The sequence below is a fragment of the Solea solea genome, chromosome 8 (genome assembly GCF_958295425.1).
Source record: "Solea solea chromosome 8, fSolSol10.1, whole genome shotgun sequence".
NCBI lineage: Eukaryota > Metazoa > Chordata > Actinopteri > Pleuronectiformes > Soleidae > Solea > Solea solea.
In genome coordinates, this window is record NC_081141.1 from 25,541,467 (window position 1) to 25,554,559 (window position 13,093).

The 13,093-nt window shown below is 41.6% G+C and overlaps 1 protein-coding gene across 3 annotated transcripts in view; it reads left to right on the forward strand.

Moving 5' to 3' along the window:
- LOC131463884 (EGF-like repeat and discoidin I-like domain-containing protein 3) overlaps nucleotides 1–13,093 on the forward strand; it is a 137,281-nt gene that overhangs the window by 40,829 nt on the left and 83,359 nt on the right. For all 3 annotated transcript variants that reach the window (XM_058635983.1, XM_058635981.1, XM_058635984.1), the window contains one exon: nucleotides 3,717–3,845. In XM_058635983.1, coding sequence (XP_058491966.1) covers nucleotides 3,717–3,845 — 129 coding nt within the window. The remainder of the gene's footprint in view (nucleotides 1–3,716; nucleotides 3,846–13,093) is intronic.

Sequence of the window (13,093 nt, forward strand, 5' to 3'; positions counted from 1 at the left end):
AGCAGCTGCAGACCTTTGCTATATACTCCTGAACATTGAAGTGTAAACAGTGGTGATAATGAATGAGAGAGGCTGCGTACACAGCGAGATCATCACATGTACTCGGTGGACTTGATGAACATAAATTTCCTTGCAAATTAGTATTTGCAAGGAACGGGGGAAAAACTGAACTGAATATTACCAACGTTTATTTCACTGTTTCACAATCTTAAAAGACCGACAACGGGAATGTACTTACACTTTTATATTTCACTGTTTGTTTTGTAACTGTTATAGCCCTGTTCTTATGAACTATGGTCAGGTCACCCTTGTGGAAGAGGTCTTGATCTCAGTGGGTCTTTTATCTGGTTAAATAAACGGCCTTTCTGTATACTGAGCGGCTCCGACCATTGGAGCAGGATTAGAAAGTTACAGTAATTGCAGAAGTCACAAAAGGTTTTTTTCTTCCAAATTTCACAAATTCAATCCGATTTGAACCCTTTTTACAGGCCACAAATTCAAATACTTGGAAATGATTGGATTGTTTTCAAAAATGTATAATTTTCTTGTAGAAAATCAAGGTCCATGAAGGTTCCTGCCCTCTGAAAAGAGTATATACTGTATGAGAATATACAATATCATTATTTAAGAACATTTTTAGAACAGTGTTCCCCAGTCCTGACTGAAAAAGCTGATTGATTCCATCACCTTACCATAATTAGTTTCTGAGATTACCATTGATTAACCAACATCTTTTTGCCTTTTGGAACAGCCTCAGAACTGTTTCGGAAGTTACCAAATATAGTTCTTTGCCTGCTAAAGGGTTAACAATTTTGAGTGCTGTTTGCTCAGATGTGTTTATATAGTTTGCCTATAGGTTGTCCTGAAAAAAAGGATATAAGACACTCTGTATTGCACATTCTGTAACCTCTATATAACAAATGCAGCCAAAATTCTCTGTGTTCTAAGGGTTAAATCCAAGTTAACCAGGTTAATGAATGTATTTTTTTATTCACCATGATGTGTGAGAGCGTTTGTGCATTGTTCGGTCTATTTGTAACTGCCACTCCTGTAAACGGCAACTTCACTTATTCAAGAATAAATCAATTATGTGACAGTGGGCAAGACTCTCCACTGTCACTGCGCTACAACTCATCTTCAAGTCCCCATGTTGTGCTTTTGGGTTATTTTCTTTTCCTTTTGTGTGTGTGTGTGTGAGTGTGTGTCTGTTTTTTTTCCTTATTTAAAAGGAAAGTCAGCAGAAAAAGCTTTTCTCACACAGATGAAAACACCTGGAATGCCTTGTTTGCAATTATGGCTTTTAAAAAAAGACGTGTGTTCCTTTGCGAGACAGCTTTAAATGCACTGAATGGCATGTTTTTCGCCAGCAAAATGGGGAAGAAGATGTAGAATTTGTGTGTGAACATCTGTATTCTGGTCCAAATGATCCACTATTTTTGTAAAAATAAAAAATATCCCATGACATCAAAGCAATCCTGAACAAGGAGAGGGGGCATTCATGGCAGAAAACAGAAAGGCGGTAAAGAGCTGTAACAGCTGCAATTGAATATCAGAGGAGCAAAGGAGGCCTGTAGGAGGTAACTGGAAAAAAGGATCAGAAAACCCAATGATGCCAAACGTCTGCTGAGCACACTCCACCTGGAAGAGGTTGCGGGTTCTAAATGGTGCCAGCACAGCACGGCTTGAGGCCAGTGAAAGCCGAGCTGCGTGCCACACTACAACACATCTTCAGCCTCAGTTGACCCCGGAGAAGATGTGTTGTGGAAGACATCACGCGTAGTTCTTGTCCTGAGAAAGACCTCTCCTGCTGCTGCCAGCAGCTGCACACTACAGAGGCATCGCCCTTACACATGTTGGGGGATTTTTTTTGAAAAGACTAAGTCTTAGATTTCCTCTGGATTTTTTATTACACCCACACTCCAGCTCACCCTCTAGACATATGGCAGATTAGATCTTCTGGACAGACGGCGGATAGGATGATACCATAATATACCTGCTCCTCCATACCTAAAACCATCTGCACAGGTGGTGCAGCCAAAATCATGTTCTTTGGGACAATTAAGGCAGTTTAATTGACACCCTACTGGGGGAAAAAATGGATTACCTCTCCATGTTTGTCTTCAGAACTAGATACAAGAAGATTATAGCGATGTATAAGCAGCATTTATGCTCTGAAGGTGACGTCCTTCTCTTTACACTCCTAGGGTTTGACATGGGAACTTGTAGCCACCTACAAAGATCATCATTATTATTATTATAGAAGATTGCAGTCAAGCTGTTTTTGTCACGATCATTTCTGTCTTCCTTTTTTGGGCTCCTCTGTATCTCGGATGTCTTGCTCTAAGGGGAACTACACAATAATAAACTATAATGTTGAGCTTTAATATACATGATACAACACAGTATTGTATGTTATTGTCATGACCTTTAAACACTGTGCACTATATTTATTCAGTGGGACTTTTTGTGACAGTGATTGTTGATTCATTTTTCTCGTTTTTCCTTTAGGTTTTGCTTGCACTGCACCTTCAGAAACTTGTTCGTTTCCTGTTTTATTTTGGTTTTATTTTGTAGCTCTTCCTCATGTGTACCTTGTAGTTATACTTCCTGTTTTTCCTTTCTCTGTGATCGTCGGCCCATGTTCAAATAAACCCAGAATCTCTTTGCTCTTGCTCCCTGAGTTCCCCCTGTGAATCTTTTCCATTTGGCCTCGTTGGTGTATTTCATTGTCCTGTTTTTATTAACAGTCAGGATGCAGTCATGACGAAGAGGAGAGTACCAAGAACATATTCCCACAGCGTACCTTTGTTTAGGATAAGAATCAAGGTCGTGTGACAGTTTGTTGGTAACAGGCCGATTTTGTCTCCTGGTTTATGTTTGGATTACAGCGCTAAAGTCGACTAATAGCATCCTGGCATGTGTTTGGATCTTCCAGCTGGGACAGAGTCTATGAAGACGGCTTTCATCCTCAGATCTGTTTTGGCAATAATTAAACTGGTGGCTGTCCAGATTAGTGATAATGACGACGGGCTGATGATGATCTGGTCTGTGAGAGGAGTACAAGCCTTTGTAAGGACAGGACAATAGTCATTATAGGCTTTTAATTGCAGGGGTAAAAGTGATGAATCCAGTTTTGTAGAAGACCCCTGCAAGTTGGTCCCCCCCACTCACAGTCTGACGGCATGAATACATTTTAGTATAGGCAGCTGAGTACGCCGAGAGAATGAAGTGTTGCCGTCCTGGAGGGGACGTGTTCAGCGATGTTTTAGACGCTGCCTTGGGCTGCCCTCCAGACCACAGAGACCAGCAGCACTCACCGAAATCCAGCCTGTCCTCGCTCGCCTGTCATCCTCCGTTTTCTTTCCCCTGTGGAACTCTCACCTGGTCAAAACCAGTGTAATGTGTTATATTCCTTCAAGCTATTTCGCTCTAAATTTGGAGCAAATTCACCACAGTGATTTGTTTACTTTAAGTTACCAGCTGCTCAAGGTTTTTTTTTCTGGGTTTCATCACTGTTGGCTCAGTGATAGCCATTTTAGTCATGCACGCACTCAGAGAAGGCAGCGTGCTACACCAGCCTGAATGTATTATTTAGAACACCATGTCCTTGTTTACACATTAATTTCGGAAGTAAAAGGGTACTACCCATAATCAGTGGCTCACACGCTGTATTAATAATGTAAAAAAAAACATGTTTGTTCTTCCCTTGTCCACAGGGCCTTGCCATCCAAACCCTTGCCACAACAGGGGAACATGTGAGATCAGTGAGACCTACAGGGGCGACACTTTCATAGGCTACGTCTGCAAGTGTCCACCAGGCTTCAGTGGAGTTCACTGCCAACACAGTAAGTTGAAACACTCTTTCTTTGTCTCTCTCTCTCTGTAAATATGTTTGGGAATGCATGGGCCCGAGCCACGAATGGCAGGGGCCGAAACGGCTCCTGGTATGAATTTATGTGATCAACCTGTTTATTATCCTTCAGATTATTATTCTATCCGTGGCTTTGCGGGTATTTTGTAGGGGATTAAGCGTGCATAAAAACTCTTGAAACTTTGCATGGAGGTCAGGCCTGGCGAAAATGCGATATTGGCATAATGCAGGTAAAAACAGAGGCAAAATTGAGTTCCACCGAATTTCCCGAAACTTGGTGGGAAGATGTTTTAGACCAAGACGAACAAAAAAGTCGATCGCAATCATGGCCTCAATTCAAAAGGAAGTCGGCCATTTGGAATCTTGGTGTCCATTTTGGCGATTTGCACCATGTGTGAATGAGCGAACTTGTTCTAGCGTTTGGCACACTGACATAAAAAAAAAACACGGCAATTTGTACTAGACACATCAAAGGTGAAAAGTTGTCGAAAGGTTTTGCGTATTCCAAACTGCATGGCCATGGCAACACTCTGCATTTTGACGAATTTCGACCATTCGCCACAAAACAGGAAGTGCCGTATGACTTCAGCATGCAGTGAGTTCCACCGCATTTCCCGAAACTTGGTGGGGAGACGTTTTAGACCAAGACAGACAAAAAAGTCGACTGTGACCATGGCCTCAACTCAACAGGATGTCGGCCATTTGGAATCTTGGCATCCATTTTGCATTATGCAATTAGCACCCAACGTAAATGTGCTAGACACGCGGGGGGACGTGATGGCTCTATCATGACTGTGCGCAGTCCGAGTTAACAATTGCGTTTGTAAGGTTGTGAAATGCCTTTGCACCTATTTGATTTCAGATATGTCTCTGGTATGTTTTTCTGATTTCTGGAACGAGTGAGAAACGACCTTGAACGTGAATTAATGTTGAACATGAGACGGGAAGTAAATTAGTGTTTAAAGGACGTGTTCAGCAAAATCGTGGTGGCTCTAGTAGAGAAAGGAATTGCTGAAGTAGCTTTCTTTTGTTGAGCTTGCTCTTAATAAAGGTTAGTGTCAGATAGGTTTTTGCTGCCTCGCAGATAATACATAGGATAGTCCAGGAGCATTGTTATCAACCCTCAGTACAATTTATGCTCTGCCTTTAAACTGACTCTGAACTCTAAGGCCTGATCGTGGAATCAAGGTGTTTCGTATTTTTATTTTTAGCTGTGTTACTAGTGTGTTTTAATGTTGTTGACAAAAAAACAGTGCCGGTGCCATTTGCTTTTTCTTAAAACAATAAAATCCTCCATTGATTTCGCCGTCATTTCTCTTGAAACGTCGTAAGCAGCTGAGTTGTTTGATTTGATAACCGTTCGCAGCCGGGGGGAGCCGTTTGATATCTGGAGAACTCAACCTATATGTGTTTGGCTTTGTTTGTTTGTGCAGCATGCAGCTGTTTCACTTTTAAGTAGTCAAGTGTAAATAGTTACTGTTCTCAGCAGTTTTGAAGTCAGTCTCACAGAAAAGGCAAGAGGCTTTCGAGGCTTGGTTTGTGTCGATATTACTTGCGAGGTAAAAGTCTCTTGTTTACTGAAAGTGAGGTGAAACCTAGTTAGTACTAAAGGCTAATTCATTTTTGGATGAGACAATACCGCTTTTTTGTGTCTGATACCGATATCACAAACTCTACCGACACCGATATCATTAATTTTAGACCATTCATGGAATGATGAAGCTGTTAACGACACATTTGTGCTGAGTCATGATTCTCCAACTGTCTAACAAATATCGTTCTCCCAAAAAAGAGAAATAAACAGCCCAAACATGACTCCGCTAAAACGCTTTTGCTGATTTTTATTTACATTTGTACAGTCTGTGCATAGTGAAGCGTGCGACATGCAGAACTCTGGGATTGTACCGGATTATGATCCAGAGATTCTGACCAGTATAATCTGTCGATTATTTTCTCGAGTAATCGCTTGGTCCATAAAATGTCAGAAAACATTAAACCCGGAAATGATTCTGTTTTTTAATGATTTTTAATAATGAAAAAAAGCTTCAAATCGATTAATTATTATCAAAATAGTTTCATAAAATTCAGTTTCATTTAATTTCATAATCGATTAATCCAGTCAATGTTTCAGCTCTAAATGATACTGACCGATACCGATTCCCATTCCTAATTAAAACCCCTGTATTTCTCTCCTGTATTTTTTGTACACATCTCATGAGAATACATCAGGAATAGGGGAATTGCTGTAGCTTTGTAGTCCTAAATCTTTCTAATCCTGCTGTATGATATATAGGCCAAGGCTTGTGGCTGCCATGTGTGTGTGTGTGTGTGCTTGACTGAGCATTGCATTATAACCTGTGTGCTTGTGAGTAATGGATTTTATGTATCATGGTATGAACTCGGTGTTTTGAAAGAGAGAGTGCGAGAGAGAGACGTTAACCTAAACTTTAACCAATAAAAAAAAAAACACAACCTATGACGGTTCAACCAAGGTTGAACATGAAAATAGAAAATAGGAAATGTGCTACAATCAGTATCAGAAATAAAAGAAAACGTCACTATACGTCACGATTATTTCACTGCGTGTCTTCAGCCAGAAATGTGGGCACAGCTGACTGGAAATTCTTGTCATAATTCAGTTATTGTCTCCTATTAAGCCCTTAGGGTGGTGAGAAACGGATTTGATATGGTCTGAATACACGGTAATGTCTGCCAATTTCCCCTCACGGACATTACAGTTGAATCGGAGAGAGTGACAGAGAAAGAGAGCGAGACAGAGATGAGGGGATATGGAGAGGAATATGTACATGGATAATTCTTCCAATTATGTAATACGGACATATAAAATATTATACTTGTGGAATAACAGCTATGTCGCCTCTGTTGATACTATAACTTTATAAATACTGTTTTTTTTTAAAGGCTTACAGCTGTTGGAACAGACTGGATCGCTGATGTATCAAAAATACCACTTTATCCAGTTCTGCATGAAGTTCTTAACCTCGCTCTTACTGTTGTCACGCTTTATCAATCCAATGTCACACCTTTTGAAACGTTTTGCACAAATACGTGTTCGACACCGTCCCGCTTCTCAAATGGTTTTTATGAAACGCGCATAAATGGTGACGCTTGTGCAGCGTTTTAATGAATAATTCTTCTTCTCTTTTTAGAACTTAATGTAATCTGTATCTATTGTAACACTTACGGGCAACTGTATACACGTTGACATCTCACTTCTTCAAGTTACATTTTCCATTTATGATGCTCTGGCAACAGCTCATTTGTTACTGAAACTGCTTCATACACTTTTCTATATAAATCTGTAGTTCCTGGTACAACCACCGCCGCCACCCCCTGGGTGAAGTGTGACTGCTTTTATTATTAGAGGCCTCATTATCTCTAAGTCATTCATCTTCTGGGTGGCACCGTGTCACGTCCCTGTGATGACAAGAGAACAAGTGCCACATTATTGGGCGAGTAGCCAAACATGGTAATGGATTGTCACAGGGGTGGTGGAGATTGGAAGTGATTGTGCCTCAGTCATCATTTTTTTGGGTCACAACTCCTCACTTTATCAAGGACACTGAAGAACATGTCCGACTTGTGGTGTTTTCTTCTTCTTCTGCTTTGAATTGGACTTTAATGTCTTTCTTTAAACAGCATTGTCTTTTAAGTCCACCTGTGTTGTTGTCATGAGAACAGCATCATTGGAAAATCTCCGTATCCAACGTGGCCTGGATCATTCCGCTGTTCCACCGTGTACTCACGTCTTGTTGGGACCGTTTTATTGGTGTTCCAAACTGATCTTGGACTGACGCTAAGCGGGAATAGACAGGCACGCTGCTGGCTGCAGTTTTTGCACGTGTCATCAAACTGTGTCCAGTTTCAGACGTTTTGTTTCTGTGTCAAAAACCGGAAAATTCTCTTTGTAGAGTGCAACTTGATCAGAACGTTCTGCAGCACCCACTTCTTTACAGTCTTTTATCTTGGGCTGTCAAAGACACCTTTCTCTGTTACTTGTTGCCATTATACATGTTGTGATTGCATCGTGTATATATATTCACCAAGAAAGTCGGCGTCTTATACACACACACACACACACACACTCAGTTATTTATTGTCTTATTGTCTTCTTTACTGTCTTATTTATTTGTATAATATATATGTATATATATATAATATATATGTATATATATAATATTATATATATTTATGTTTTGTCGTATGACAAAAAAAGTCATAGGTTAGTATGTCGTCCAAAATGAGACATTTATTCATCACATTTACTGTCTTATTTATTGTCTTATTGTCTTATTTACTGTCTTATTTATTGTTGTATGACAAATAGACTGCTTTAGTCTTCTGTAGTATTATAGACATTTTCGATATAGCCAGACAACAGATTTTTCTCAAATTATCCAAAGCGACTTTCAAGAGAGGAATAAGCTACATGGAAGTAGTCTTGGAAAGAACTCCACTACAGTGGACTGATAGAGGGTGATCCAGGTGCAGGGGTAGGGGGTAGGGGGTTGGGTAAGTGCTAGGACAGAAGATGCTCTTGGAAGAGCTGGGTTTTCAAGAGCTTCTTGAAGATAGTCAGGTGTTCTGGTAGCGCTCGGTAGGTCATTCCACCAGCGTGGAGCGACACATGAAAAGAGTCTGGATTGTCTTGTGCGGGGTGTCGTCACCGCCAGACGACAATCCATTGATGAACGGAGTAGTCCAGGGGTAACAAAACACCTGACTAGTGTTTCATCGTATAGAGCTGTCCGTGTGCATCAACAGACTTATCTTTTTAGTATGTTTGTACCCTCAGGTACTGAAATGTCACGTTTGTCTCTCTGACAGTGACACAACACAGCCTGCACAGTACAGAGTTGTGTATTCAGCCGTTAGCTGCATCCCACAGTGGTTGCTGTGTTGCTGCAAATCAATGAGAAAATTAAAAGCAATAAATTTGATAAATTGCACCCGGTGTGTTCACGGTTATTTGTGCAAACACATATATCCATAAGCTATGATTTCATTTGGCCGGAGTGTCTCTTAAATGGCTCATGTTAATTTCCAAGCCCGGTCTCTTTCCGCCTCTTCCGTGGCTCACGATGTCTTTGAACATATTTCATCCTGCCTTTCCGATCAATAGGTGCCGTTGCTTTTGTTCCCGGAGCACAGCGGCAGGGCGAGACTGATTGAGGCTAAATGTAGGATGTGTGAGATTTTTTTTTTCTTTTTTTTTTCAAAGCGCTGCCCTTTCATTTGATCACGTATTGACAGTTGCCATCACGCGGTATAAACCCCCGCTGCCTCCGCAGCCTATCGCCGCGGAATAATCAGCAGTGTTTATGGCTGTGGACTGATGTAAAGCCACAAGGAGCCATTACTGTTGGACAATTCGCCTGAGGCAGATCACAGGCCGCCTTTCATCAGCACAACAGAAAGAAACAGACTCCTTAAGGACTTGCTCTGTGCTTACTCTGGAACCACATTTAGGAGCACATTAGTGACCTGTTTAGTGTAGTTTGCAGTTCGCAAAGGAGGCGTCCTGTGACACTGATATTTACTTTTTGGTTCTCCTTCTCTTCTCTAAGAAATATCAAGTTCATAGGCATCTGACTAATTTTTCAAACTTGTGATTAATTTACTGTTGAGGAGCAAAGTGCTCGCATATAACACACCACTGCTTCGATGAAAACAATACACTCCGAGGTCTCTTCTGTCTCTCACAGCTGTTTCTCTTTCCGCTTTCATAAGCACTTTACCGAGTGGTCGCCCCGCACCTCTTCAAGCGAAAAATGACACCCTTCGCCAAAAACCTGCCAATGCATCACAGGATATGACTTTGTAGCCGCAGATCTACAGGATGTTATGATGTTATAGCGTCTCGCCTTCCATTCCTGTGGTTAGATTTCATCCCTCTATTAATTCAAGGACAGTCTGTCTGTAAGTAATCAAAGGCAGGAGTCCTTCACAGAACTGCCCGACAGTTTCACTTAACCCTTCCGCTACCATCGCCGACCGGATTGGGCATGCGTTCTTCTCATTATTATAACTCCTAGACCGTTTGTTATATCTTGAGAGTTCAGAAACTATGGACCGGCGATCCGTCCAGGGCTACGCCACCTTTCGCCCCAACCCTAACGTGGTAGAAGACGGATGGATGGATGGATGGATGGAAGGATACCGGATAGCAGAGAAACGGAGCTTTAGAACCTCAGGATTTCCACGGAACAGTCGTCTAACTGCCAGATATCGCAAGTGGAAGTCGTCTGGAAAAAGGAGCAGAAAGGAAGCAGAAGCACTCACTCTACAGCCATAAAATCAATCTAAATCCAGGCAGCCTCAATATCCTGATGGTCTTAAGAGGGTTAACTGGCTTCAAAATTTGGCAGGTGACTTACTGAAGGGGAACCAGTGTGTGCATTGTGGTGAAAGTGTGACATATGTATATATTCCTTCCACATGCCTAAAGACAGTCGTGCCAACAGAGAGAGAGAGTCCACAAGGCAATGTGTGATGCTGAGTCAGTTGGAGCCAGAGATGCGGGTACTGCACTACATAAACGTGCACACACACACACACACGCGCAAACACCATGTACGCACATGCTGAATATGTTTGTATATAATGCATATTATAGTATACTGGAAGTTAACATCCCATCTGCAGTATTAGCATTGTTAGCACTATCACTCCTCAAGCTGCTCCTCTGACAGTGAACAGATTCCCAAAATATGGACCTAAGCGAGCATTTGTTTGCTCCGTCTGTTCACAGTGAACGTTGTTTTGCAGAGTGGTAACAGTACTGGGGAATGGACTCATATTTCCAGCTAATGGTTTTTACGCATTGCCACTGCATCCACAAATTAAGCTTCTTCAATCTCAGGATTGGAGCTCCGCAAAGTGCTCTCACTATTTGGTTTGTCGCCTGAGGGGAAGGTTTTTTTTCTCCGAATCCTGAAATGCACATGTCTTAAATCATATATGCAGTTAAGCTAAATCTTGTTTTGGGGGCGGGATTCACATTGAGTTTGAAAAGAAATTAAGTTTCGGGGGCAGGATTAGTTAAGTGGATTAGGACAGATTGAAGCACGACCGAAAGTTAGCAGGGGGAAAAAAAAGTTTGTTAAAGGAGACACTTTTTAATTTTGAACATGCAGCAGTTATCTTCGGTTCACAGAAGGTGAACCTACAGTATATTGAAAATAAACATAATGCCTGAGATTGCTTCTTAAATCTGTCCTCACAGTCTTTGAGGTGAAAAAGAGCCTGGAGGGTTTTTTTTTTTTACTGAATTTATGATAATCTGCACATCAGTGTTATTTTTTTGTATATCCATTGCTGGTTTGTTTTGCAGAATAACTAAATTTAGAGTAGTATTTGTCGTGCACTATGATTAATAGTGTCGTTTACCGGGCCTTCCTTCCTTCTTTAAATAACAACAGGTAGTGATAGGCTGATGTTCTCATGCTCTTTTTTTTACTATAACTAATAACTAATTTGACAATGGCAACACACTCCTGAAACAGGAAACACCTGGTTTCTCTCCCATCAGATCCAAGCATCCCTTCATTAACTCCCTTTGGCTTTTATTTGGATTCTTATTCATTTGTGTGTGTGTGATGGCCTTCAACTGAACTTCTTTGGTCCTTTGCTTGCTGTTGCTTGCTTGGATTCCCGGACTCCATTCTCAGCTACTGCACGTCTTCCCAGCATTATAACAGGATGTACAAAAATAAGAATTAGCTGTGTTAATGTGTTCATCTAAGTCAGACACTTCAATAGTCACAGTCTCTATGTACGTAGATGTTTCATCTTCACCTGCTTGGTTCAGTTTTGCATTGACCACTGACGTTTCTTCAGTATTAGCAGTATTGTTCAGGGTGACGCTATGTAAACTGGAAAATGAAAGCGGCGACTGGAGGCATGCGCTTACAAGCGAGACAGCTGACATTTCGTTTGTGAAACAGCTCACAGTGTTTATCCTGTAAGTAAAGATTCACAGGAATAAACTTCACCACCTGAAGTGTTTAGAACGCCGGCAGGCTCAGTGCTCGCTGCACTGCGCCGTCCGTCGCTGTGATCCTGCAGCTATGAAGGCGGCCACTTCCAGGCACCTTCTCAGCATAACACTTCATAATTCCACAGCTCACCCACCGCTCTAAGTCTGTGGCTAGAAAACTACAAGGGGGAAGGGGGAAGGGGGGGGGGGGGGGGGGTCCGTCATCCATCAGGCATCCAAAGAAGCCACAATCACGCAGCCAAACCGACAGACGCCAGTGATCACCAACCCAAGGAGAGACTGAGTATGTGTGTGCGCGCTTTTCTGCCTCTCAGGAGAATCTGCAGATCAAAATGGAAAGATGGATGAGCTTGAGGGCCAGCAGTCATGCTGTTATTGCTCACTGCACATTTAGTCTTTCTTCCTTCAAAGCACCACACGTTTTTTTGTTTTTTTGTGTGTGTGTGTGTGTGTGTGTGTGTGGAGTGGAAAAAGCAGTGCACCTCCTCATGTGGTTGGTTCAGTTATGAACTGGTCAGGTCTCAAGATGGCTTTTATGTGTTCCCTCATAACATCACAGGACGACTTATACACAAACACGCTTTGTATCGACTAAATGATTAAAAAAAAAAAGCTATCTTTGTCTCTGTTTTGTCCATAAAGGCTCCTGCCAATATGTGTAATAGTTTCAATTCCATTCGCCTCAGCCATAAACACCTTCCAAACAGTTTGTTTGATTTTTGTAAAATTACCTTATTTGGACACGTTTTTAGCACAAAATATCTCCACTTGTATGGTACACACACAAAAAATCATATTAAAATTCTTAATGGAGGCACAGAAGAGTGACTCATTCGATAAATACCCTCAAGGGATAATTCGGGTTATTTGAAGTGTGTTTGTGGAATTAAGCCAGAGTCAGTTCATTACCTGCACTAGATTATGTTTTGGTGCTGTCCCAGGGACGAGAAGACGGCAGGAGAAAGAGAACCGTCTTTTACCAGGCTACCTTTTGGTCAAAGAGCGCTTAACCTCTCTTTGAGAAAGGTTTCAAAGACTGTTGGAATAAAAAAAGGAGCCTGTTTGTTCACCATATAGATTTAACAGGTGTCTATTGAGTTTTATTGACTTAAAGTTTGGCCTCCGGTTTTCACGGACGCGTCCGCTTTCTCTCGCTTTCGGGAAGTTCAGCCAGTCTTTATAGCCATAGCTTCATAAAACTG